General features: G+C 41.9%; 1 protein-coding gene across 4 annotated transcripts; it reads right to left on the bottom strand.

Moving 5' to 3' along the window:
• Positions 1 to 31: 31 nt before the first annotated feature.
• ENTPD5 (ectonucleoside triphosphate diphosphohydrolase 5 (inactive)) lies at positions 32 to 22,640 on the bottom strand. Of its 4 annotated transcripts, XM_066322086.1 has the most exons (15): positions 22,593 to 22,608; positions 20,221 to 20,340; positions 17,100 to 17,375; positions 15,836 to 15,915; positions 14,421 to 14,564; positions 13,988 to 14,063; positions 12,332 to 12,367; positions 11,411 to 11,499; positions 8,850 to 8,929; positions 7,699 to 7,760; positions 6,253 to 6,354; positions 5,268 to 5,408; positions 4,867 to 4,923; positions 3,245 to 3,360; positions 32 to 3,079 (listed from the first exon to the last, which is right to left on the bottom strand). In XM_066322086.1, exons 3-15 carry the CDS (start codon positions 17,341 to 17,343, stop codon positions 2,993 to 2,995), a joined length of 1,314 nt encoding a protein of 437 aa, XP_066178183.1. In that variant the 5' UTR covers positions 17,344 to 17,375; positions 20,221 to 20,340; positions 22,593 to 22,608; the 3' UTR covers positions 32 to 2,992. The 4 variants fall into 4 exon arrangements, with proteins under 4 accessions (XP_066178183.1, XP_066178184.1, XP_066178182.1 ...); XM_066322087.1 differs by lacking the exon at positions 20,221 to 20,340 and having other exon boundaries at positions 22,593 to 22,640; XM_066322085.1 differs by lacking the exons at positions 20,221 to 20,340; positions 22,593 to 22,608 and adding an exon at positions 22,135 to 22,506.
• Positions 22,641 to 27,980: the final 5,340 nt, after the last annotated feature.

The following is a 27,980-nucleotide window of genomic DNA, read 5'->3' as shown; positions in this document are numbered from 1 at the left end:
GGAAAAGAAAACTATACCACAACATCTTGAATATTGTTAAAAATGCTTTAATTACTAAAATAGACAATTCAAGATATTCTGTCTTAGGTTCCAAACACCAGCCTCTTGCATTAGACATTTGCCACTCACAAAATTAAAGTAAGCACTGCCCATGGGCAAGATTTACACAGTGTCAGAAATTAACGTCAGAAAGAATGAAACGTAAGTTTTGAACTGAAAGCCATTACTTGTGCTTCTGCAGTCACTCATATGAGGCAGTTCTTGTTAGTGGCTGGCTAAAAGACATTACAAAGGAGGAGATAAAAATCAGGGCTGCAAGTAGAGCTCTTCTCTTAAAAGGCTGCTTACTCTTTAGTTTAGCTAATAAATAATCTCATTGCACTAGGGTAAGTGTGAGGACTTGACCGGGTTGTCCAGACCCCACCACCTACTTGGGTTCAGATGTAAACAGCAGGGGCTCAATTCTGCAATTTCTTGAAAAATAAAACTTTTTAACAGAGTGTTTGTTTTCTCCCATAACTGAAGGATCATGCCAGTAATAGAAAGCAGCAGTTCTGCTTCAGTTAATGAATTGTGCCACTGACAAATGAAGACCCTGAGCATTCAGATTAAATGCAACTTTGGTACTGGGAAGCAGAAGCTCCCCCCTAGCATTTGTAGTACCAGAGTCTGAGGAAAAGAATGCAGAAAAACCAACTTCCTCTGCATGGTACCCTTCTTCTCGCCCCTCCTTGCTCCAGACAAAACCCAGCCCTCGAGCCCTCCTCAGAGCTGGTGTGTGTTCAGGGGGTAGATAACACTGCTGCTGCTTCTTCCTTAGCTACAGCATCCCACCTTCCCTTCCTGTTCAAAACACAGCCTCACTGCTGTCCCAAGATCCAGTAAGAGTTTGTTATAGCACTGGCTCAGACTGAAAGATGATGTCTGGATTATTAAATTACCTTGTTCTCAGGATAACACAGCCTGGCCAGTAACCACTCCACCCTACTTTGTGTTTTCTGAGAATACAAAAGTGCTCACTGAAGACAAAATTAATGCATTTGTAGTCACCTTGTTCTGCAGACCAGACCATATACCAAGTTTTGCCAACAGTAGAAAGAGGAGAAAGAAATGTTTATGGTTGAGTAGAGGCCACAATTACTTTCTTCATGTTCAAACAGAAACTCCTAGAGATGAAGGAATTTCTCAATGTGGATCTCAAACAGATTCTGGTAAGGAGTACACATGTAGGATAAGCATTTCCTGTTTCAAAAAAGCAGCCTGAATTTATAGCAAGGTGTCAGTGATGGGATAAGTGTGGATGGCTAAGTATGGATGGCTCCATCCCCAGCCCTTGGCTTCTTGTTGCTGATTGCAGTTGTTCAATCAAAAGCACGCCTTGCACCCTCATGATGTAAAACCTGAGATATGAATAGGGGTAGCTTAATCAGCCACAGGCAAACTTGCACTGCTGTCTAGAGGAAAAGGACTAATGTTCACAGTAAGGCAAAGTTCTAAGTCTCCAAACTGTTTGGCAAGAGCACTGGAGACATGAGTGCACTACTTCCTCCCCTTGCTGGGAATTACCAATTATTTTCAAATCCAGTTTGCAGAGAAGGCAGCTTGAGGGCAGTCTTTGGTTTGACAGAAGTGGGAAAGGTGTTTTAGAGCAAACAGGTAACTGCAACTGCCCAACATGGAAATGCTCATCACAAGACATCAGTGGATAAAAGTTCCCGTAGTCACGTGATTAATACCTCTTTGTTGTGGTGGGGTAAATTCACCTGTACCTTACATATTCCTTGGGGAAGACAGCAGAAGCTGCCAATTATTTTATGGAGTGGAAAAACTGTCTACAGCTGGTTTTATTTAGGGCAATGAATGGGTTGTGAATGGGAGACCACACCTTAGAGCTCACTCCAGCAATGGCAGTGTGGTGCTCAGACTGCTCACTGGCCCAGAAGTCCCCCTAGGCTGTGCCAGGCCTGCTGTCCTTGGGATGGCACTAGACTTGACTCTTGGCTGTGCACCACCTCAGCTTAGGTGTCCTGAAATCAGTTCACACAAGAACCCAAGGAGCACCAGCAGCAGAGGGAAGAGGCTGTGGGTGTGCCTTGCTGAGAGCACAGAAACAGAACTGGCTCTCACAGCAAAGTGAGCTGTCAGATCAGCCATTTCATCTGACTGCAGTCTCCTTGTGGGTGGAATGTGACAAGCTCTTCTTCTGGCAGTTGAGTTTCAATAGCTGGCACTGCTGCCTCGTTGTGCCAGCACAACTATGTGTTATGACTACATGCTAAGTGAATAAATTTATCAAGTCTGGTAGTCAGATGTGTGGTGTAGCTGCACAGACTTGCAAAGGGCAGCAAAACTGAAACAGCCAGGCACATTCTGCTTGGGAAATGCCTACTGCCTAAAAAATGCTTGGTAAATTACTGTGTTTTAGCTAACACCTTTCCCAAAACCGTGCCCAAAGTGTACTTAGAGCAGGCCCTTCTTGAAAGACTGGAATAGTCTTGCCATGTATTTGCTAAGCTAGCAGCTGGATTCTTGGAACACTGAGGTTGGCAGCATTCAGAGCTGTTCACTTTTCTCTGAATGACTTGATGCTACTTCTAATTTCTGTATTTAACATCTCACAAACAAACTTAAGTTATGTATGTTTAAAATAGAAGGGAGTAGGGGAAGTCACATATCTGTAGTCTGCCACGACATCCAGGAACTCTGTGCTTCTGACAAACTTGCTGGTGAAAGCTGGTTTTGAGCCCCTTGTGTATTCTCCGCTGGACTTTAGGCCTTTTGACTTCCATAAGGCAGATTCTGAATCATTTACGGCAATCACAGTCATAAATCATACTCTCATTAGGCACAATGCCAATCCAGGGTAAAGATCTGTCATATATCTTTGGTCCATGTTCTGCTCTGTGACCAGTCCCAGCTGAACAACATCTGGAGATTGCAATTTACTTTCTCAGCCTTTCAGAAATGCTGAAGTCCACAGCAGTATCACAGGTCAATAGGTCATCCCCAGAGACTGCAGCAGATAAAAAGTAGCACCCAAAGTCCAGCTTGTCTCTATGTCATTTACTTTCTTTGTCAACTATAAAGGAAGAAAAACAAGTTGTTACTGACAGTTCTCTAGACTGATAAGTTGCACAAATGACAGCAACTATATGTTACAAATCTGGAAAGATTCAGTAGATAATTAGTCTGAAAAATCAACTAATGCATGCTAATCGATAGGGATTTAACTGTTTTTTCTCACCTGTAAGACTGTGTTGTCCCTAAATCCAAAACCTTCCTTTAATAAAGCAGTGATGTAAGTGAGATCCATGCAGAGGAAAGGACTGGCTGAGTTGTACCTCTCCATGTTATCACAGACTAGAGAAAGAAAAAATGAAAAAAAAAAAAAAAAAAAAGATTTCAGCAAAATAAGAGCTTTTATCCACACTGTACATTTGAAGTGAACTCAAGCCAAAGCTTACTAAAACAAGCCAACCTCATTTACTATTAGTGGGTATATATGACACATGGTACATGCTACAGAGCTGTCCTAAAATGTTGGAAAATAAACCATAAAGTACATCCAGTTTCTCTTAACTCCATTGAAAGTACATCTTTTATTACAGCAACATAATCTACACAGCTCTTTTAAAGAACCTCTGCTCAACTGGCAGGGTGTTGGATTACTTCTATTTTCAAGAACACAGCATCACCTGTTCATGATGAAAATCATCCTTTCTCCACGGATGGCTTCAGTAATGGATTCCACCTTCTAGGATGGCAGTTTAGTTTATTTTTTCCAACCACACTTGTCCAAGGAAATGGAAGAGGCTATTGCCCAACCAACCATTCCCTTACTGCAGCTAAGCCAAGATTCCACAGTCAGGATGACAGTGACTGGGAAATGTATTTACACTAAGCATCACTTTCTAGACCTACTGTTACTGCCCTGTTCTACCAGCAGAAAGAGCAGAGTTCACATCCTTCTAAGAAAAGATGAGCAGCATCCTTCTACTATTGAAATGAGATAGAGAAGAATTAGTTCAGGATCACAGACTTGATCTCCTGATGCCCTAAGGCTAAGTAAGTGGTTTGATAATGTTAGGTAACATCTTAGCCACATCTTTGAAATAAGTTCTCTCACTATCTAGGGAAAAAATAACGACCAACCCACACTCCATTTTTATAGCCTAATCCCCCTATTCAAAATCATCCAAGTTTCCAGGGAGATAAAATTTAACTGAAAAATCAGTAAAATTTAGGCCTTATTTTAGAAAAAAAGCCAGTCCTGAACTATGTAAATAAGCATCTTCTGCTGAAAAAGATGTCTGCTCATTCTCATGAGAACGATCACAGTACAGAGGTAACTTGCTTTTAGCCATCAGCAGCTAGGCAAGGTAGGAACTCTTTATCCACAGGAGGTACAAAACTATAACAAGCATTCAGGAAAAAAGACAGGGACATGTAAAGGAATGTGGAAGAGGCTGTCACACTTAAAAACCCTTTATTCTCTCCCTCCATTTTGTTAGAGATTAAATAGGATTTAAGGTGACAGACTTACAGAATTCAGCACTCTCTTAAACTCAGAGAGTTGCATTTTGACAGAAGAAGCTCTTGATGCAGCAAATTCACTTTCTTTTGTAGTGACATGAACTATCTCCTTCTCCTGAGCAGAGCTGTAAAGCCACCAACCCCTCACTGCTCTATCAGTATTGTCTTCTGGATCAGTTAGAGTTTTTGACTAATAAAAGTAACATGACAGGTGCAAGTGAAATAAAGGTTAAATAAATTTGCTTTTCTTCCAAGTCACATTATGTACTGCCTACACATTGATATTTTTGTTATCTCTTGTCCAAACCAGTTTTCCCAGCTCATGACAATTACCTTCTTTGGCTTTTCTTTCAAAATCTCTCACTTCCAAAACACCTCCGCGTTCATAATCTGAAAAAGATGTGAGAAAACATCGTCATAGACCTAACAGCATTTGAGTTTTTTATCTAAGTTGACCCTAGAAGCAACTCAATGATGCTGCACTAGGAGTGAGACCTGTTTGGAACAGAAAACAGAGCTGCAGCTGTAACTGGAGCCCTGAGCACATTTCATGTGCTGAATGTTGAACACCAAACTACAGTGACAGATAGACGTCATTCCCTCGAGGCATTTTGTGTGTCTCCTCTTTCTCAATAACATTCCTTTCCTCTGCTCCCCTTGGCTCTAGCTGCCAGAGTTCCTCTGTCTACCTTCTGGTTGACATGCTCACATGTAGTAGATTATCCCAAATTTACCAATTAGGTTGGTGTCAGCTGCTCGATCATAGTAATAGGAAAAAGCATAGAAGGAACTTCCACGAATCTCTTCTGGTTGGTGAAGTTTCCCTTTGACAACCTTGAGTACTTCCAAGTAGCAAGGCTGGAATCCTGTTTCTCCTGTCAGGAAAAACACACAAGGGGTGAGCCAAAGAGCACATGCAAGAGATGGAAGAAATAGTGGCAACAGGATGAAAAATAAAAGCAGCAGAGATTAAAGCATCAGAACAAGAGCTTATATATCCCTTCTGTAATCCAACATGGCACCTGCACACAGGCAAGGACTCTAAAACCTCTTCAAGTAAAACTGGTCAGAGCAGATCACTGCTGTGTCTGACAGAAGTGTCAGGCAAATTACTTCCATGTCAGGGAAAACTCCCACTGACATGTTCTGTGGTCAGCAGAATCTTTTACTTTTGCTGCCACCTGTTAGATAAAACCTTGCTTTGTCTCCCCATCACATTGTAATTTTATCAACCCACTCCACAGACACCAAATCTGCGATTCAGCTCTCGTGTTCCCCAACCTGTTCAAGTCTATGATGGCAGCAGACTCACGCTCTCTATGCAGCATTAGAGACTTATTATTATTAGAGACCTACGAAACAGTTCCACAAGTGAGATTAACTGGTAGGCCAAAATGTTTGTACCCTAACATAGACAGAATTTTTGCACTTTGCTCAAAGCCTCAGAAAAACCTCTCTTATTTGCACAAGTAATTCTCAACATTCCCAGTAAAGGTCTGGTTTGTAATAAGAGATCACAGTCAGAGGACAGGGGGACAGGTCAGCTACTTTTATAGCTTCAGATTTTAATCTGTATTTCTCAGAAGTCAACCTCTACAACTGCACAGCTATCCTTCATATCCCAGTCATCACTGGTTAACTGAGGAAATATTTGATAAGGAAAAATCCAGATTCTGGACATAAGACTTACTGTAAAAGAAACAAGTGTCCTTAACTTACCCTCTTTGTTGCCACCATACCGATATTTCACTCCCCCAAAGTGCCACTCTGCCTCCAACTGCTTCGGCAAACAAGAACTGCGGAACATTTGTCCATCCACAACTGGAGTGAGAGCAGAGAGGAGAGTCAGAAAGCACAGAATTTAACATAGCTCTAGGTCAATATGCAGAACCAGAAAAGGCTGAAAGATCTTCATTAAAGTCTTTAAGCAAAAGTACAAAAATCTGAATTGATGGATGTGGCACTAACTGATTACAAATTAAGGACCAGTCTTGAGTCTGGAAAAGTTGTGTCTGTTTTGTCCTGCAAACAGCAGAGCAGCCAGGCTTGTCATTTCTTAATGAGATAAATGGTACAAGGGTATCTGGATAACGGCTATCCACCACAAAAGACAAGAAATGAGAGGTAATAAACACACAGATGCACAAACCCTAATGACAGCAGATAACCAAGACAAACAAAGCAACTGAGCAATGAAGGCAAAACCTCCTAGGACAGAGATCAATGGCCACTACAGGATCCACTGAATGTACCTTTGAGGGGCTCAACCAGAAATACTGTAACTGATAAGAAGAAAACATGATTATTGCTGCACACACAGGTCTCACAGATAAAGCAAACTTCTGAATGCTTGAGGCAGACTGTGGGACAGCAAAATTTACTACGGGATGCTTAGGGAAAGGCTCAAAGGCTGGGAAGAGGGGGAATTAAGGGATCAAGGAAGTGCAAGGATGGCAAACCAGAAGGGACTATAAAAGAAGACAGTCACAAGTAAGCAGGCAGCTGCTCTGTATGCTTTTCTGTCTGAGCCTTGTGACCAATCATTGCAGTCTGTCCTATCTTCTTCTTAATCCCTATTCCCAACTATTTTTGATTTGAGTACATTCCAGTAATTATCACAAGTCCATCTAGCTGTCAAGTAAGAATCCAGAAGCTGGAAAAATCCCAGGTCCTGGCCAGAGACTAGACAAAAGGCCCAAGCCCTGGGTGAGAAACTGGAAAGACTCAGGAATGTGAGTATGCACTCAGGTTAGTGAGTGTGTGTGATGTGCTTGTGGGCTTTAATCTAGAACATGTCTGAGGAACACCACAGATACCAGAGGGGCCTACAAAGTGGGTTTGGCCTAAGCAGCAACCCTCAGGAAAAGGATTTATTCACACAGCTTATGCTTCTGTGGATGCTTGTAAAGCTGTGTGTTTGTGGCTGGCCCATGGTGTTTGTATGCTCCCACGTGTGCATTTCTGAAATGTCACTGCTGGCTGATCCCAAAAATAGAGAAAAGCAGCTGTCTCGAGTGGTAGCTGTTTTCAGACAAATATACAGCATCAGAAACACAGAAAAGCACAAGATACAGAAGTGAAAACACACAGGAAATGGGCTGCTGACACAAAGCTATGTCTAAGCATCTCTTCATAAATCTTGAATGTTTAACTATATGAATGTACCTTCCATATTCAAAGCTCCAAGTGTTGCCAGTCTTGCAGCTTTCAGTCCAAACCCCAGATAGCTGTGAACAACAAAGACAGATGTTATAGTCTTGATTCCTGCACATCCAATGTGCTTTACCCATATCCCTCTTCCTACGTCCTGGAACATCCAACCCAAATTTCCTTCCTCTGATTCCCTCAAGGCTTCCCTCTCTAAAATAGAGCTCCCTTTGCCAGAACAACCCTGAGGGCCAAAAGAGTGACACAAACCCAAGAAATATAAAGAGTTGTAAAATGGGTAAATCTAAAACTGCAGGAAGCGGTTAGAGCTGATGTGCCATTAATACAAGAAGATCATGAAAAGCAAAAATGCACCATCTTAAAAATGAGGGAGAAAGAAGAGTATGTGCTGAGTGCATGGGGAATAGGGCAGCCACTCTTATGTTACACACACAAAACTCTGTGCTCTTAGGGCAGAGTGCAGAACCTCCCAAGAAATGGGAATCATGGCTTTGTGTGAAATTCACCTGTTTGGCTCCACAGGTAACTGCTACATTCATTATAAGCCAGAATACAAACAGTGCTTATGAGAATGTCATCACATATTGTAGCAACACAAGTAGGTTAAAATCCATTCCCACCTCTGGCCACTTACCACTTTTGTCATGTAATTTTAAATGTTTGCAGAATATTGAGCGTTAAACTAACAGCTCTCTCTCAATTTTTAGGAGATGATTTTTCAATTCCAATTATTTGATCTAATGAACTGTATTGATGACTACAGCAATCAAAAAACAAGTCTCAGGAAAGTCCTCTTTCCAAACCTCTAATCATATTTAGTTCTGACCACTGGCACAATATCTACCTTTCTGCTTGTTTCAGAATATTTGGCTTGACTCCAGTAATAAGAATTCTTCTCCTTAAATATGAGCTCACAATGCTTTCTCTTCATTTGACAGACTGCCTAATATTCCCTTGCAGTGATATTAACCATGATCCTGGAACGTTTCCAGCCAACTAATGTCATGTTCCACTCCTACTGCTGCAAGCAGATAAGTAGTAAAAAAGTCATGGTCTCTGCTGCTGGTACCAGGATGATGTGGATGTAAGCTCAGGGGCTGCAAAAAGACAGATTTTCCCACTGGAAATAGCAGTCTTTTGCTCCTCACCTGTGGGTATAGAGCTTGTAGGTGCTATTAAACATTTCAAATGAGGTAATAAAATCCTCAGGGGTTTCCTTCAGAGTTGCCTGAAAGTTAAGTAAAAGAAAAAAATGTTTTAGTTTATATTATGCAGTAAAGAATAACCAACTTCAATGTAATATCACAGCTATACTCATAGAGTTTACTGCACACTCATCTGATCTGCTTTGAAAATAAAGCACAGTGTTCCAATGGTGCTACTGCTGTAATATCTGCAGCTTTTAACACCAATTTTATTTATATGCATTTCTGTGTTACTTGGCAGCACAACATTTCAGGATGAAAACACTTTCTAATTCAGGTAACCTGAATTTTTCTAGAGCACTTACATGCTACTCTACATGTACAGAGTCCCCACTGAAATCAGCTGCACTAGAAGTGCTATGAACTTTTGCAAGTCACACTAGGTATTAAACTGAGGTACTCAGAAGAATTAAAATACCAAGTACAGGCCCTATTTTCACCATGTCAAATGTCTTGCTGGTACTTGAGGAAACATTGTGAGCACTCACTCCCAGTCTTAGGGCTGCTTCATCTAAATTAGCCTCTTCCCTCACCACCTCCAGCTTTTTCCTCTCTTCCCTCTGTGCACACCTCCATCCCACTGGTACCCTGCCCCAGCTTCCTGACAGACTCACTCTCTTGTAAAGCTGAACTGCTTTAGCCATCATTTATTGTTTCTTTGTGTCCACTCCCTAAGCTCTCAATCTCAGTTTGTCTCTCCTCATGGCCTCATTCTCCCCTTCTCGCCTCTGTGCACTTACATCAGACACTTATTCTGGGCCAAGCAGCAGAATCTCTGAGAGAACTGAAGCTGCATGGTCCTGCAGTTACCATTCAAGTAAGGAGATCAGATCTGGGTTATTTTTTCTAGAGTCCTAGACAGAAGCCTGTTCAAAGCTGAAAGGAATTTAACAGTATTCAGCTTGAGTGTCTCCTGAGCAAATGCAAATCGAAATTTGTTGATTGTAACTGAAATGGCAGTCATGTCCTTGGCCTCATACACACAGATGGCCATAGTTTAAGTTCTGTCAAAAATACAATTGTCTTTTTTCATGCCCTACTTTCACAAAAATGAGGCAGATACCGAACAGTCAATTTAATAATTACTATGATTGGTTTTCAGTTGCTTTTAATTTTGGCAATAATGCCATGAAATTCAAATCAGCTCCATGCACTTATCATTACGTGTTCTCTACTTGCTTGTAATTAACATTTAATTAACAATTCTCTTACTAATACACTACTTTGTTCAAAACTAATACATGAGCAAACATGTGACTGCCTTGGATTGCAGGAAGGAAAAATCCCCACTGCAAATCAACGGGAGATATCCCTGCTAATTCTGTCAGATGGGAAAAACTGCCAAAAACATACTGAGCTTATTTATTTGAACTTGACAAGACATGTAAGAAGCAGACATAGTGTACAAGCAGACAACATGAACCTCGACTCCACACTGCCCTACAAATTCACTCCATTAGTCCTGGTCAGCAGCAAACACTCCAGGCCTTTTCCTGCAAGGCTTGAAGGGAACATTTGACTCCTGAGCTGCAGCTCAGCCTATTTCACAGTTCTATTTATTCTCCAAAACCCTGACATGCAACACCCTTTCCTGTTGGTCCAGTGCCCACTTTAGCAGGTGTTATCAACACAAAACAGAGGACAAGCCCAGAGTATACTTGAGGCTTTGCTGAACAGGATAAGGTTACATGTCATGTTTCAACGTAACACACGATTGCAGAATGAAAATATCCTGATGTGAAAGCCATGTGTTTTGTGACCACCAAACACCCTTTGAGAAGCTCAAGTTCTATAAACAAAAAATGTTAAAGAAATTACTCCTTCAGAAAGAGTGACATAACACATCACAAGATTAAGGTACAGGATGCTATAGTGCCTTTCCATTACTCATGTAATTTTCTCATACAAACTGCAGACTTGAGTCCCAGTTCCAACTGTTTCTAAAAAGCTATAGAACTACAAAGAAATCCAGCAGAGGTGTCTGAGGGACAGAATGCTCAAAACGAATGAGAAGAAATTGATAAGAAAACAGAGAACTGACTGTGCTACTATTAAAGAAATTTATCCTATACGACACTCCTCCCCTCCAAAACTTAGTGAAGATCTGTTATTGGACTGAAACAGGGAAAAAAAGAGATAGACCAGCCCCTACATTTTTTCTAATATTCAAGAATATTGCCTAGAAATGTTCTACATTTGTTGAATACACAGCAATACCAACATTAATGAGGCTTTCCCAGCCTGAGTCTAGAAAACAAAAGCTGTTTCTTTCTGGTTTTACTCATTTGCTTTCTTTTTATTTTCTCATTATTCAGGCTCCTTTGTTTGCAAGTGCCTATCAGCCAACTGCTGACCTCAAAGGGAACAGAAATACAGATGTTCTGTAAACCACAGATGTTCTGCTTGTGCCACTGCTGACAAAGTGTTATCAGAGAGTACAGCAGTGCTCAGGTCTCTCCACTGGCCTTGCAGTCCCAACCCACGCACTTTTAACCACTCCTCACCTCAAACCGTGGCAGGAATGTGATTTGGGTTGAGGCTCCTCCCAAGTCCAGAATCCCAACAGTCTGCTGGTTCTGGCCAGACAGCTGCCCTGCAAACAACACCGTGCTCAGAACAGCCCCAAGCGCACAAATGCTGAAATGCAGACACTGTGTGGATGTTCAGGCAGCCACCAGGTGATCACAGTATCACAGCAATACAAGGAGAGCTGAGCTGCCCTTCAAAGAAAAAACCTCAGAGAGAACAGGCATGCAAACAGAAGGCATTATGGAAAGATTTACAGACTTTTCTTCCTTGATTCCAATCTCTCCTCCAAAGTGACAAAAGCAGATAAATCTCTAGGTATCAAGCAAAAGCTGAAAGTAAGAGACAAAGTATCTCCTGCAGAAGACTGCCAGGAGAGTACACAAATTTTGTAACCATCATATAGCTGGTCAAAAGCAGTAAGGGAAGGAAGGGCAGTAAGAGCAAAATCAGCTACTACAATTTCTCTTTGCCCAGAGCAGTATTTTGCTTGCTCATCTATCTACTAGAGTAGTGACTTTCCTTTCACTAGATTGCACTCCCAGAAGCTCTCAGAACCAGTAGTGCTAAGGCACCATGCCCTGCAACACCACTGTAGTTACACAGCTCACACTGGGATGAAGAACACTGCAGGGCCTTGTCTCCCACACATCAGCAGTACCACTCCCCAAAGCACATGAAGGAAACCAGCTTGCCAGTGCCTCCAAGATCTGAGTAAATCCTGGCACCTTCGGGGTTCTCCTCCTTACTACAGACTCTGCCCAAGACAATCCACTGCTTCAGCACCAGTGACAGAGTGGGGAGGAAAAGCATGGCAAAGACAGAGGAAATTAGGGTGATCACCTCCACAGAAGAGACTCAAGTTCAAATTTAGACAGCAGTCATACAGAATTAACTACCTGTCAAAAAGTTCACAGTGATCCAGGCTAAAATTCCTGCAAGGAGTGAAAAAAAAAAAAGAAAAAAGAAAAAAAAAGTCACCACTGAATGCTCCCACAATCTCCTGCCCACTGTTACCAGCCCTCCATAAGTTATTTATTTACCTGGAAGCCATTACTAACTTAACTCAATCACCCCAGACTTCAGAGATTAATTCAAACTCATAAGTAATGTAAATGATGTATTATTGATTCACATGAATCCCATGAGCTGAAATAGATAGGACTTTGTAATATCCATGCAACTGCAGCATGCACAAATCATAACTATTATCCAAACAACATATAAAAAAGTAATGAGCTGACACAATGCACAAGTTTCCTTGGGCCCGTTTTTGCAGTCCAGCATTTCAATTCCTAATCTGAAAACTGCATTCACACCACTCTGTGTTTTAATCTTGACGTTTCTATAATTACACTGCAGACAGAGCAGCAACCAGCAAAACACAAACAGCTCCTTCTGACTCCAGTGGCCTGCTTAACACTGACATGATTCTCACCCAAACACAGGCAAACATGTGACAGTAGAAGAGGGAGGGATTTTAAATAAAACTTGGCAAGCTACCCTGTGCTCTATTATGCCTCATTGGTCCTGCCCCCTGTCAATACAACAGTTCTCCCTATTGTACAATTCACCCATTAATCCATAGTGACAAACTATGCACTGCATCATGCTTATCAAATACTTGAAGACTTTATGGTACTTCTCCTTTTCTCTCGGCCCATGTGGACAGATTTTGCTCTTTAATCTTCCTCCATTTATTAGTTGTTTAAGCACTGTGATAACTCTTTTTGCTTTCCTTCAACATCTTCCTAAGTGGCAATTTATCTGCCATAAGGAAGTGTTCTGAACTGAACATAACATGACAGGATGGTTATTTTTATCAGGCAGACATGTAAATTATTATTACTTTCCTGTTCTCCAAGGTAGTATGTCTGGATATGTAGCCAGAATGATACAGTGTTCTTTTCTGCACTGCAAAGTCACTGCTGACTCCAAACCTACAACATATTTCACTTTTTCTTCTATTTTGCAGTGCTTCCTTGCTAATTAGCTGTATTTTCCCCAACAAAATATTCTTAACTTATTATTTTATTATTTAGCTATTTTTAATATTTGCCAATTATTCTTCATTTTCCTCTAATATTCACAATCCTCCCAATTTTAGATTGAAAACTGATGAGCTAACCATAATAGGTTAATTTTAATGCTGGTATTGCAGAATTTACGAGGCACTTTCCATAAGCTTCCCAGCTTGCTGTATATTGTCATGAAGCCTTTCAGAGGTAGACACCATCTCTTTTACACCAGTTCCCAAGAGCAGGCTTCAGCTGGTCAGCCTACATCAGACAATACCTATTGTTGAGACAAATGTTTTGTTCTGAAACCTTTGTAATCTAATCTCTTTGTGTATCTGCATTTGCAGCCTAACGGGTGACCAAGTAATGAACGCCACCTCAGAAAGGCAGGATTGCATTGCTTCAAACAGGGCCAGAAACCTTTTTTTTTTCCCTCCTTCATTTAGGGATCATTTCTCTTTCACTCTTATCTTCCTAAAAAAATCTATTTTTCCCCATTTTTCTTTGCTTTTACTTTTTACCCCTCCTAAAACAAACCTTCATGAGATCCATCCATGATGCCAACACTGTCCTCTGGAACAAGAAATGGTGATTCCTCAAAGACTTCTTTCACCTGAGGAAAGAAATAGTGATTAGATTTCTTGGTCTTTAGAGTCTTGTTCTGCTCTGAGGGTGACAAAGTTTTATTTTACACAGCTGGAGAAAACAAGACAAGTGTGTGGAGTAGGGGCTATGAGAGAAAGAAATGAAGTATTGTAGGTCTCTCTCCATGCCTTCCATCACAGCAAGATAGAGGATTTCAAGACCAGACAGGATGTTCTGCAAATTTCATGCAATCTTGAGATTACAGTCTCTTTCCATAGATTAAATTCTCTCATGCTAAACAGAATAGAGAACTGAATGAAAAAAAGAAAAAAAAAGATTAAACCAGGAGAGAAATATTAGTGCATCCAAACCAACTTAGTACTACCTCTGAAAGCAGAGCCTGAGCTTTCTCCTCTGACAGCAAGCGAAGTCCAGCTGTGGCTTTTAACACTACTGGGGTCTTTTTCCAGAGATGAGGTGGCACAGCATCTATGGCCATGTCCAGCAATGTTTTGACACTTTCAGCACCCTAAAAGGAAAAATACGTTTTTCATATGGTTTCCTTCTACAGGCCATTAGAGAATAGGCCTCTCAGTTTCCCCTTTAAAACTTGGGAGAACAGTATTCAATAGCAGAAGATAGCCACATCCATGCTAAGTACAAAAACCATGCCAGACATCTCATTTGAACGTTAAACAGAGTGTCTGCATTGGAAGGAAAGGTGCATTCATAAATACATTTTAGGGAAGATAAATATAATTGTTTGTGGAAAGTATTTTTGGGAAGTATGGAGGGAGGTGAGAGAACTGATTAGCTGACAAACCTAAACATCTTGCAGTATGATGAAACTAAAGGGTGCAATTACTGACTGAGGCTGCCAAAGCAAGGGGAAATACCTGTAGATTTCACTAAATGCAACATAAGAATTCCAAGTGTTTCCATAGAAAATACTGTAATTAAAATGCCAGCTGTGTGCAATGGTTACCACACAAGGTACAGAAATCACTGCTGACTCTTAATTATTTCTACTGCTCTAACAATTACGGTTTGGCATTAGCAATAAACATTCTCCTGTGAAGTGTCTAGAAATTTCTTTCGGGGTGAGTTCTCCTCTCCTACCCAACAAACAAGATCTACTGGAATCATAGGTGGTCTTATAAAAGTTTAAAAAAAATCCCAAATTTATTCACTCTACCATGAAGTGTCACACTCAAATTCCTGTAGCACGGAATCCAACAGAGCAAAATGAGAATCCTGAAATCACCCTAACGCCAGCCCGCAAGGTCAAGGCTGCTAAAGCACACAAGATAGATTAGATACACTATCACTTCTCTGGCACCTCCTTTAGTTTGTGAAAGAGCTTCCTGTCAGCACAGGGTGTCTGGAAAATGGCAGCTTACTTCAGAACTGAGAGAATTATTAGTAAATGAGGCAGGGAATGCATTTACTCATATCTGAGGTAGCTATAGGGGAAATAAACACTGAATATGTATGCTGCTAGAGACAAAAATCACTCTGTTTTTGAAATCCTCAAGGCATATAGTCTAGTTATAGGAGCATTTAAGCAATTAATTAAGCCACTGTTCCACTCATCAAATATGTAAAACACAAGCTCCTACTTCCCTGTGTAGAACTTAACTCACAAAAGTAGAGGAACAGGTTTAGAGAGACAGCAGCAGAACTTCTACATTTCTTCTGGACTTTCTGCAATTGCAATCAGTAATACTTGAACTGCTTGGTAGAATCTAAATGATCTAACAGAAGCCTGACCAAATTCCACAGAATGAAGGACAGTCTTACCTTTTCAGGCTGATCAGCATATGCAGACAGACCTGGCTTCACAGACTCAAAGATTTCCCCTTCCACCTCTGGAAGGTCTTCTGCACAAACAAAACATTACATAACACAGTCAACTCAAATCTTATTCTTTAATTTCCAAAAGGTTGCCCTCAACTCCTGTAAAGTGACTATCCTTGACTCTCCTTGCAAACAAGATTATTCCCCTCCTAAAATAAGCCTTCCTGCTTCACTTCAGGAGCATATTTAGCAGAAACTTGCCCTTGTACCCTCCAAGTTCACAAACAGTTTTATTAATACAAGTTGTTACAATTAAAAGTATGTTCATTTAGCATTTGTGAACTACAGTAAGTTACAACAATGCAGCATAACTGTTGCCTATTCTTAATAAAATTTCTTTCCCATTCTGTCCTTAGCTAATTGTGAAATACTAGTGCATATTAAGACACACACAATCAACTCCCAATTATCTTTAGGTGATTCATCCAGCTCAGACTGAACAGAGCTGACTGTGCTCAAGGACTTGGCTGAGAAACCAAACAAGTTTGGCCACTGCTCCCAGAGCAGTTTGGGTGTAGAAGTCACCCTGACTATTGCATGTTACAAGCCACGCTGAGTCAAACAGAACTGGACCTTGTACCAGTCCTTCCACACTGTGGATGAAGTCATGCAAAGGTAGGTACTATGTCCTAGCAACCAGCCTTCCACCTTTGCAAACCTGCTGGCTCACTGTGCCCAAGCCAATTCATCCTCCTGAACCCTGCTGCATATGCAGCCAAAATTGTACTCTGCACCATGTGAGTAACAGGTACCCTGGAGTGTGGTATATCTCAGCACAGTTCTGGAAACACCTCAGATCTTCAGTACTTAAGAGCTCTCTAATTTACTGATTTTAATTTGCTACAGAATGTGACATAAACATATACAGAATTCAAGTATCTCTTGATAAAATTTAAGGTAACATGCAACCTGACAAAGCCAGCGTAAGTATCTTTTCATCTCAATGAGATATTCCTTTTTAAACAGCTGCATAGATGAAAATGTTTTAAAATTTAGAATTCTTCAATATACCCAGAATTATATCTCTGAGACTCAAAAGATCTACAAAAAAAAAAAAAGTATTTACATAGCAAAACACCACAACAAATGAGCCATAAACACCATACAGGAGGACCATTTGAAGGACAAACTGTAGAAATCTGAGCTGGCAAAAAACAAAACTGTTTTGAGAAGCTGGAACCTAAGTCAACATATATGGGGGTCTTACCTGGGCTCTTCTGCACAAAGGTGTAAATATGAATACGGGTTCCAGTGCTTCCTGCGTCAAACATGATGCCATAAAAAGTGTTTGCTTTGGCATTTATAGGGCATACATTAGGTGGAAAGAAATCCTGAAACCACATTACCCTGTTCGAATGTGAGAGAACAGAAGGCAAAGAAGAAAATGCCAATGCTATAAGGATGGGAAGTCTGAAAGATGCCATCTTGCCAGGACTCCTTGAGGCTGTCATACGTATCAGCTATCACAGAGCTGCAGAAGGTCCTGAAGAGTTAAAAAAAAAAAAAAAGAAAGAAGGAATGGAAATTACCAATTCTCTCCTTTAAAACTGTTAAAAAATAAACAAATAAATTATTCTGTACACATACATTCTCCCTTTGGGTGCTTTTCAACACTTCATCCAAAAAAAAGTTGCTTTATTGCACTTAGTGCTACATCTAACTGATTTGTTCTTTCAGAGTAAAGGTTCTTCTCCATTTCCCAAGTGCAGAAACAATGGAGTAGTTTGCTTTCCAGTATTTCTAGTTTGACTTTTAGACAATTTTCTTCTCTCTTACTTGTCGGGAAGATTTTCAACATTCAGAGTCTCCAGAACCTCCAAAAAAACCCCAAATATTATTCGAAAAGAAGCGCGTCCAGAGGCAAACTCAGGGCAGAACCACTTTAACATTTACACATTTGAGATGCTGTGGCAGAGCACAAATGTTATTCAGAATCACAAACAAAGAGAATTTCATCTCAGGCTAAGAACAGCTGCTGGGAGAGACTAGCACACAGAGAGATGAAGGCATATCCTTCCAGCAGCATCCCCATCTCTGAGAAAAGCCTGTGCTGCATAAGAGGGGCTGAGCTGAAGTGCACCTGAGCTCGGCCTCTCAATATTTTTTCATCTTTTTATTTTCTGTCTTTTGGTTTGGTTTTTAGTTTTAGAGCTACAAACAACAGCAACAAAAAATCATAGCAAAACCCACACACTATTGCAAACCTAAAGCAGTTGCCCCAAACACTCAGGTTGCTTACACACCTTCTAACAACAGTTCCACAAGCCAAAGCCCCAAAGCTGTGTTACACAGTATTGGATATCAAGATACAACTACATCTCCCCTTAACACTTATCCCTTTGCATGCATTTTTCCTAAGGTCTGCTAATAAAAGACATGGGCACAGAAATCATGTGGTGCCCAGATAAAAAGGAGAATATATAGGCATCTTTAACAGCAGAAAAGAGCATGTGGCCAGATGTCCCACCATATGCAGTATTGCCTGCACCAACCTACACACAGAGCACTCAGCATACAGAAGGTGCAAACAGCTCCTTATCACTTTCCAGACACTTGGTAACACATCCATCCACCCACAGCACTGAACATTCTACTTTATATGGCTGTTCATCAGCTCTGCCCAAGACCCCTGCCCACTGCTTGCTCTTACTTTTGACTGTCTTTCAGCAATTTGCTCAGTCCCACCATGTTCATTCTCTTGAAATCTCTACTTGCTGTCTCTATCCTAGATGTGTTCATTCCTAACCCCTCCTTTCCTTTCTATGTGTCTGCTGTAGCCTCTATCTCCCCACACCTTTCTCCCACACCCAAAGAGTTCACTTACACTCCACTGCCTTTTATCCCAGATTCAGCCCTTGTAAGACATTTATTATTTCCATCCTTCACCTTTGTCCCCAGTTACAGCGAAGGGAGATTCCTATTCCCAGTAAAAGCTTCACATTCCTCAGGCATCTCTCTCACTCCAGCATTCTGCTGTGTCTAGAGCCAGCAAAGTGCACAGCTCACAGCAGATGGGTAACCTCACCTGTCCGCTGTGACCTTCATTTTTATCCTCCTGTTCCAAACAAATGCACAGAGATGCGGGCAGAAGCACAGACTCCTGATCCTCTCTGCCTTAGAAGCACACTCTGAGAAGAACTGACCACAATTCCCCCAGCAGTGCCTGTGACAGATCAACTCCAACTGCAGTTTCTAAAGTATCCACATTTTATGTGGAAAAGAGTAAATATGTAATTCTGTATCAAAGTGCTCTCCTGAAGAGACTGGATGAGGAGTACCAAGCACTTTGGCAGTTCTGTAGCTGTGGATTTGTAAGATGCAGCTGGCATTACCCAGGTTTGCTTCATCCCAGCAAAGGAGGGCCACTGAAAATCCAAGCAGCTGTGCTGCTTAACAGAACATGAGGTGCTTTAGTAAGAGCCACCCTCCAGCAGGTTTGAAGAGGTGTTCTTATTCTTATGCAAAGTAAGGCTTTGTTTAAGTAACTATCACAAATACAACCCAAGCACCTGCCTTGAGAACAAACTCCAGAGTCCTATTACAAACAGCACATGTGATAGTTATGTAAGCCTCAGAATCTCTGATGATCCGAAAATATCTGAGCAACTGCCATCATTAACTCATACTTCCCTTACCAGATCTACGAGAACCTTAGACTCCCATGAAATTCTCTCATGAAGCTTCACCTCCCTATCCCTTCTCAGATCTCCACCACTATATCACACTTCCTGTTTTCGGTATTACCTCTGACTTTTTTCTTTCCCCTTTAATACTTCTAAGGACAAATAAAACCCCAACAAAACAACAAACTCACAAGCAATCACTGTGGGATTTTATCTTTCTTCTCCCTCATTAAGAATGAAAAATGCATACTGAGCCCCCTCAATGACTGGTGAAGTCCATTTAACCAAGCACACTAGCAAAACAATGCCCACAAGAATGAAATAGATGAGAGTAAGAAATCAGAGACAAGAAAGAGAAATTAGCAGAGCGTACAGAAATGGAAAAAGAATTTGGAAAGATAGTCAAAAGTCAGGAAGAAAAAAATTCAGGTAGAAATAGGCAAGAGAAGTTACTGAGAAGGAAAAATATTTTCAAAACAGCTCCTCTCAAACAACTTACAAGTCCTAGCTGGTATCGAATACAACAGAAAATTAACAACAAACAGAAGGAGGAAACTGGGTAATTGTAATGTGAGCACAAGCTCATTAATGCAATCAAGCAGTTCAGCAAGGTAAAGCCTACAGCTCCCCGTCACAGGCTCAGTTACTGCCTTCCAAAAGGAGCAGTAATAATCAGCATTGATCATGAACATATTAAGCACACACCTGAAGCAGGATGGGATCAACAGCTATTCCACTCCAGGGATTCCTAATGAAAACCACCTTCAGAGCAAGAGACACTGCGCCTGCACTTCTTCACCTTCACTGTCAGCTACCAGGAGTGGACTATGCATCAGGCAAATTATACGGTCATGAAGGCACATCAAATACCAATCGCTTGTTTTATTCAAATCTGAGTTTATCATTACTCAATACAAGCAGGGAGACAGGATTATATAACTCCACAGGATGAATTTCAAGAAGGTGAAAGTTAACTTGATCTCGAGTTAGTAAAACATTTACACAAACGCTACGGTTGACCTCAACATCCCCAAGGCCTGAGCCAGCAAAACAGGACAGAACACTCATTTCCAGCGCAGAGGAACACACGCAAATGTCATCTGTACAAAGTGGATTTTAGGTACTAAGTGAAAAAGCTGAAATACATCCAATATAAAAAATTTGGGAGCTATGCAAACTGTATGATCCAAAAATACTGGGATGTTGCATAGAGACTTCCAAGACTGAAGCATGAACTGGAAGGAAAAAAAACCCCAACACCACCATCACTAACAATCCCCCCCAACCAAGTCTCCTAAACAACAAAAGTAAAAACTACACCATAATAATAACAACTAACCCTGAGACAGCAAACACAACCTTATTTAGAGCTCACCGTACACAGAAATACTGGTAATTTTCAAGAAAAAATATTCAATACTTGACTATTTCTGACAAAATAACACACAAAACACAAACCACACAAAAGCATCTCCCTGTGAAAAGGAACGTGATGGAGTGAAGGGAGAACCAGTGTATCAGAGACACACAAGAATTTAATGCCTGCTTCCTAACATAATATTGGGAAATACTGGGAGATACACAAAAATATTCAAAATAGTTATAAATACTAATGATATAAATACAGGCAATATTTTACCAAAAAAAAAAAAAAAAATAAAGCAAACCCGCAAATTACTTTTGGAAACAAATAAAATTACATAATTCAATTAATATTCTTCTATGCTGAAGGACACCAGAAATCATTCAGAATGGAAACTCTTCTGTACTAAAACAGTAACAGAATCTATTTTCCAGATGAGCAGCTCTTACGGTCACAAAATCTATTTCCCACATGAGACCTTTAACACTTAACGCTCGTGACTAAATAAATACTTTTAAACTTTTTTTCCCCGAAAAAGAAAGGTTACTACATTTTTTTTTCTGGACTTAATTTTATCTATTGAAAAAAAAAAATAGCTGTCTAGGATTGTTTCGACAAAAACTTAAACTTCTTAAAAGTATACTGTTTAGAAGACACAACAGAAGGAATAACTGAATTCAAAAGCAGAATTTCCCCCGTATTACCATAAAAATAATGGCGCAGTATCTTTGTGCACATACATTCCAGTAAAATTCCGGCTCTAGAGCTTTAAACTCCAGGGGGAAAAAAAAAAGTAGAACCAACTCACAAACACGCGTTATCAGAAGCTTTAATCTTTCTTTCCCCCGTACTCCAAACACACATTATTTATTTATTCACGTTTTCTGGGCAGGCGGGTTTTCAGTTTTTAATTAGACCAAGGCAGCTTTTTCCAGGAAACCGCTACACCGCGCTGTGGGCGCGCCGGGAGCGCGCGCGAACGCGCACAGCGGCGGGGGCTGAGGGCGCCTGTTCCCGGGACAGCTGCGATTCCTGGAAAACAGCGCTCGGGCACCGGCGGCTCGGGAAGGCTTTTCCTTCCCCGCCGGGCGGGGAGCGCTCGGGCGCGGACTCCGGCCGCGGGAACGCGCCTCGGGGCCCGCTCCACCCGCCGCGGCTGTGGGCTCCGTCCCGGCGCCAGCGCCTCCTGCCCGCTCCATTCCCCACAGCTGTCAGCTAACCCCTCGCCCGGAGCACACCCGGAGCTCCTTCCCTACCTTCCTCTCCCCGCCCCCGGAAAAAGCCTCCGCGGTCCTCTCCGTGCCCCGGCCCGGCACTCCGCAGCTCTTCCCGGAGCCGGCACCGGCGGCGCCCGGCAGGAACGCCCGGCCCCTCCTCACCCGCCGGCCAGCGCTATCGCTCGACCGGGACGGGGCGTGCTCCCACCCGCCCCTGCGAGTAACGGAGATACCGCCGCCAGCCCGCTGTCCCGTGCGCCCCGCCGCCCGCCCGGCCTCACAGCCCGGCGGAGCGCGCTCCCGGGGCACGGCGGGGGATGGGGGCTCGCCCAGCCCGGGAGCGGCGGGACGGCCGCCGCCCCGCGCGCGCTCCCGAGCGCGGCGCCGTCGGCAACCGGGAGCGGGGGGGGGGAGGGGGCCGGGCGCGCGGTGTCCATGGCAGCGCGCGGACGCTGCCGCGCCCCTCCCCCCGCCCACCGCCGGCTGCGCGCGCTCACCGGCCGCTCGCGGCGCCGCATCCCGCCGGCCCCGCGCGCCGCGTCACCCGCCCGCCCACCTGACCGCCGCCGCCCCCGTCGCGGGAGTTGCGCGTGGCGGGCGCGCGCCGCCCGGCCTCCGCGGGAACGGGCGGGAACTCTCCCGCCGCCGCTCTCCCGGACGCCGCTCCCCGGCCACACAGCCCCCCGGCGGTACGGCCCCCGGCGGTACGGCCCCCGGCGGCGGGGACGGCGCTGCGGCGCTGCCGGACGCGGCGGGACGGCGCGAACTCCCCTCAGGCAGCGCCCGGCCCGGCGGGACCGTGTGGGGCGGGCGGCGCCCCCCCGCGGGCGGGAAGGCGCGTGGCGGGTCGGGCCGCCGGGAGGAGCCGCCGGGAGGAGCCGCCGTGCTGTCCCCGCCTGTCGTCCCGCCTGCCGCCCGCTCCGACCCCCGGGAACCCGCCGGGATTCCGCTGTTCCCGCCCGCTCCTTCGCCGGGGACCGCCGAACACCGGAGCGAACCCGGCGGAGGGGCTCGGGGCCTTCAGCACTTCAGGAGAGGACGTAATAACAAGGAGAGGCTGAAGCGCTTGTTCAGCTCGAGAAAAGAAAGCTGAGAGGGAATCTGCTGGGTTTGGCTGCTTGGAGGAGGTTTTAGAGAAAACGGAGCCAAACTGTTCAGAACACAATGAAAGAGAAGCCCTATGCTGTGGCTCCCATTTGCTCCATCACAGATTCTTTTACGTTACCCCTATTACTACTTTTCTAAATCCAAGTACCGAGCAATACCCTACACAGTTAAAAACTGAAGACGGAAACAAAAGGTCCGTCTTTTGGAACAATTATACAATTGTACAAATACAATTATTTTCACATCGTATTTATTGAATAGATGATACAAAGCTCTGATCCAGAGAGTGTTGATGAAGTCAGGTCGTTAGGAGACTATTTTCTTGCTCATGTGCTGGTGCTTCCTTTCAGCCTGTTCCATAATTACTTGGACATTTTTTCCAGCTGGCTGTTTTATCTCTGTATCTGTCATTTTTTTTTCTCCTTTTCTAAACTTCCTCAGCACTGCACCACCATCTGTAGCACAGACCAGACATCTGCAGTATCGAGGTGGAAACACTGGAAATGTTACAGCACATGGCCGGAAAAGCTGTGAAAATCTTGAGAAAACACAGCACCAGCCAAGTATGGTGGAGATCAAAAATGCAGCAGCTGCTAGAAAATAAGGATTGAGAGATGGGCTTAATGAAGAACATAGACCAGAATATCTGAAATGAAGGGGGCTGAGGTAGAAAGATTCTATATAGATGCTCTGTAATGTCAGTCAGGAGATCATATCCACTAGAAAGCATGAAAAGAAAAGGCCCAAACTACCTATAACAAAAAATTATGGAGTCATGTGCAGGGAAGAAACGATTTCCCCAAATCAAAACATTCAAAAGCAACAGAAATAGCACAAATAATGTACACAGAGTCCTAGAGGGAACACATAAATGCTGCTGGTATGGAAACATTGAAAACCAGTGTCTATTTTCCTAGACAGACACCTAAAAATCCTTTGCATAGTATTGTTTGGATTGGAATGCTTAAGGAGGCTTCTGTAGTGAGAATAGGTGTATGAGTTGCAGTATCCTATAAATATCCTATTTTATCCTGTAAATATCCTACTAATGACTTTGTGGGTACTTAATTTCAACTAGGTTATCACTTTTTGGTCATTATTTCTATGGATTAAACTAAAGGTAAGCTCAAAAGGCTTCTTTGCGTATTCTGCCATGTCCTATGGATTGGATAGACAACTTCCAGTACAAATGTGCTTCCGTAGTTTCATTTTAATGATTATTTTTGGTTCTTTTGTTTTATAGGCATTGCTTTTTCTGGCATTGCTCTTTCCTTTTTGCTCATTCCAGTGAGGCCTGAAAAAATTAAGTTAAGGTGCTAACAACAACTCTTTTTCTGTATTGCTGATCATTTAACAGAGACATACAGTAGATGGTAAATCTACTGGCTTTTCCACTGGTTTTCCATATCTCAGAAGTCTCTGCTTTGCATTGTGGTTCCAAGGCTGTTTTCCTTAAGCTTTTTAATAATCTAAAAATTAAGCAATTACATGAAACAGACATAGTGAAAACAGGATCACATGCAGTACAGTACTGATTGGCAGGATTACATTTCATAGTGGATAAAACAAAATCTCAGATTTACAAGTGTATCTCAGAATTTCTGTTAGGATGCAGTTTAAATTAAATTAGAGCTACAGATTCTTCAGTAGTCAGGATTGCAGCTCTCCAGCCTCGTGCTAGACATCTGTGACTACCAATTGCTCAGCACTTGGATTTTTAAGACATAGAGGTAAGGTCTCCCGTAGCTGAAGCTTGCATACATCCTTGGTGAAAGATAACATGTTCCTAAAGCCCAGAAAAATGTTTGTTTAGTATGGGTGGCTACTGAATAACTTGGTGACACACAGTCAGTTGGAATGCTTTGTTCAGGTTATCTCAAAAGTGATATAGCAGAAACACTCCCTGAAAATCAGGGGTGAAATTTGTAATTGAGGTCTAAGGAATCCTCTCCCCTGGAGAAGGAGGAGACTGGAACTGACAGAGAAAATTATGTATTGACCCTTTTGTGTATGAACAGGAGAGACAAGGAAAGGACAATATATTTGAAACTAATACATGTTTGTACGAGTCTTCCCCCTCCTAGTATTTATAACTACTAACAGAACAGAAATCATTTGGTTTGCTCTATTTAGTTTAGAGAGCCATAGATTTAGAAGTTGAAAACACAACACTGTGTGCTCACATTTATTTTTAAAATTATGTGCCATGAAAAGCTGAATAAGAGCAATGCAGAGCTAGGATTTTAAACCTGTTTTACACACACAGAATCCATTAATGATACACCTTTGAAACGTTCTTCAAATACTTTGATCTTTTCCATGTTTTCAGGGGAAAAATTTTTTTGAAAAACTGGATATCAGTAAGTTGACATGAGAAAAAAAAAAAAAAACAAACCACCGTGTTTTGCAATTGCTTTTTTAGATTAGGACAATCCATGGTAATCTTTTGTTGCTTAAGGAGGTGGATCCTGACCTGGGCTGGTCACATCCAGGTCACAGCATTCCAGTAAGTTCTAACACAAGAATCTAGCTGTGTAGCCTGGTGTGAGGTACTTTAACTTTTTGAAAAACTTGGTGCACTGTATACTGATTTTGTACATGCACTAGACTATACTGTTAGACCTTTGTGTATTGTATCAAAAGAAAAAACAGTGGAAATAAATTTTGGTACTGCTAAGGTCAAGAATAGAAGTCAGGAGAATTAACTTTGCTCAGTGCAGTGGGATTTATTTTGTTCAGTCATTAATGGATCCCTGTCCATCTTTACCAAACAAGTAGAGAATCTCTATTGTGACAGTAGATTTCCCCAGGTGTATTTCCTTATAAGAGTATTGTAAAGCAAACTTTACAGTATTAAAAAGTACAGATATCCACAGCCACATTATGAAAAGTTACTTACTCCATTGTTCATTGCTGTCTGCATAAGAAATGTGGGAGCATGACTTTAGAGATACCTAAAATATGGCTTACGCTGGAAATTCAAAGTTCAAGCAGCATTAAATATATTACAAGGTGTGAATTGGGACATAAGATCTATAGTAGTGTATCTGTATGCACATGAATGTGTGACAAAAGTGAGGAACTTTTTATTAATTTTAAAATTTGTTATTGTGTTGATCTTTCAGCAGCAGGCATTTAGACTCCGCTCTCATGGAAAAAGTCTCATGACTTGCTAAAGTCTTCTCTTATTGAAAACGGGTTTATGTTTTCTAGAGAATGCTCTTGTGAAAGTCCATGATCATACAAGGAGATGCATTTTCAGCTAGCACAGTGAGTTTTGATTAAAAAGGCAAAATCTATGCAGCTGATGTTGCATTCAGTATAGAATCAGAGGGTGGACCAGGATGAAGATTCATATGCCTGATTTTTAGATACCAACTCAGATACAACTTTGTTCCTAATTATAACACCCCAAGGCAAGCAATGTCAGCTTACCCTCCAGGAGTAGGTAGGGCAGGGTTCTGGCATGCACAGCTTGTCAGATGAGGCAGTCAAGCACACAAGCCAAAATGTAATACTCAGACATCAAATTACCAGATAAAGTTCATAAGCAGGAGCCCTGGAGGCATTTATACATAAAGATATAGAAAGATGTGAGACACTTCCTTTGGAAAGGCAGGCTGCCACTTTCCAGAATGGATGTGGAACTGGATTGGTGCCTTTTTCTTGACACAGACAGGAAAAAAAAAACCCTAGAAGTGAGTGGAAGTCACAAGGTCCAATTCTCAGAGGTGGTTAATCCATTTAAAAATGATTTTTAGACTTATGCATATTAAATAACTTTCAGAATCTAGATTTCAGTGCCTTCTAAGCAAGAAACTGGTTTTAATAGTATTCAAAGGGTTGACTATGAAATTGTATTTTAATTGTCTAAAGAAATTTATTAAATAAAATCAAATTTATTATGAGATCCTTTATACTTTTTCATAACATAGAAGATACACTATTTAGCTTATTTTTATGTCAAGTATTAAATAAAAAGGAGAATAAATAGATGAGTGGAAAGCAGTAACAGCAGTGAGATGAGGCAGGTCAATCAATCAAATAGCATCTGCAGCTTGATCTAAAAAGGCAGTTCATTATTAAAAAAAGGAACACACAAGATTTGCATTTCTACTACAATTACTTAAAACTATCTGCATAAAAACGCTGTTGGAAATGTGGACAATTAGAAAAGATATTTGCACACAAATGAAAAGATCTTACAGGTGTGTAAAGAGATCTGGAGAAGGTGCAGGAATAGTCCTGCAATTCCTCATGGAGCAGGTACCTTGATAATAACTGCTTTGTTACAGGAGGAGATGGATTTGGAATTTCTAAAGGAAAGATACAATGAGTTTTAATAGGACAACAGCAAAGTCAGAATAGCAATTCTGATTAGGAAGAAAATAAAGGCATTTTGAAAGTAAATAACTGTAGATAGTATTAGAGGCTGTTAATTATTATTTCTTTCCTAGGTGCTTGAGTGAATGCCAATGTCTTAATAGTGACTTACCTAGAATATTTTACCTTTGCAACACAGAAAATACTTCTTCCAACCTAATATTTATTACACAGCAGACCACATTATAAGATTCATCCTCTTCTGCAGTGATCCTTCCACATATTCAGATGTTAACAGCATAGAGCAAGTAAGGCAGCTATATGCTTTCCATGAACAGCAACTCATCTGCACTTTTCATTTTGAAAGTTAGCTTCTGAGTAAGGCTATGAATTCTAGATCCCCTGTCTGCTGCACTGCTGCTTTGACTCTGTTTGAAATCCTCCTGAAATACACT

This window comes from Sylvia atricapilla, chromosome 6 (assembly GCF_009819655.1).
Source record: "Sylvia atricapilla isolate bSylAtr1 chromosome 6, bSylAtr1.pri, whole genome shotgun sequence".
Lineage (NCBI taxonomy): Eukaryota > Metazoa > Chordata > Aves > Passeriformes > Sylviidae > Sylvia > Sylvia atricapilla.
This window is presented reverse-complemented; position numbering and strand designations above follow the sequence as displayed.

Coding starts and splice junctions, on each gene's coding strand:
- ENTPD5 (XM_066322087.1), bottom strand. CDS start 17,343: ATGACAGCCTCAAGGAGTCCTGGCAAGATGGCATCTTTCAGACTTCCC. Junction 7,761..8,849: donor TACAAGCTCTATACCCACAG/GTGAGGAGCAAA, acceptor TGTTGTTCACAG/CTATCTGGGGTTTGGACTGA. Junction 3,361..4,866: donor TGAAAGAAAAGCCAAAGAAG/GTAATTGTCATG, acceptor TTCTTTCTCTAG/TCTGTGATAACATGGAGAGG.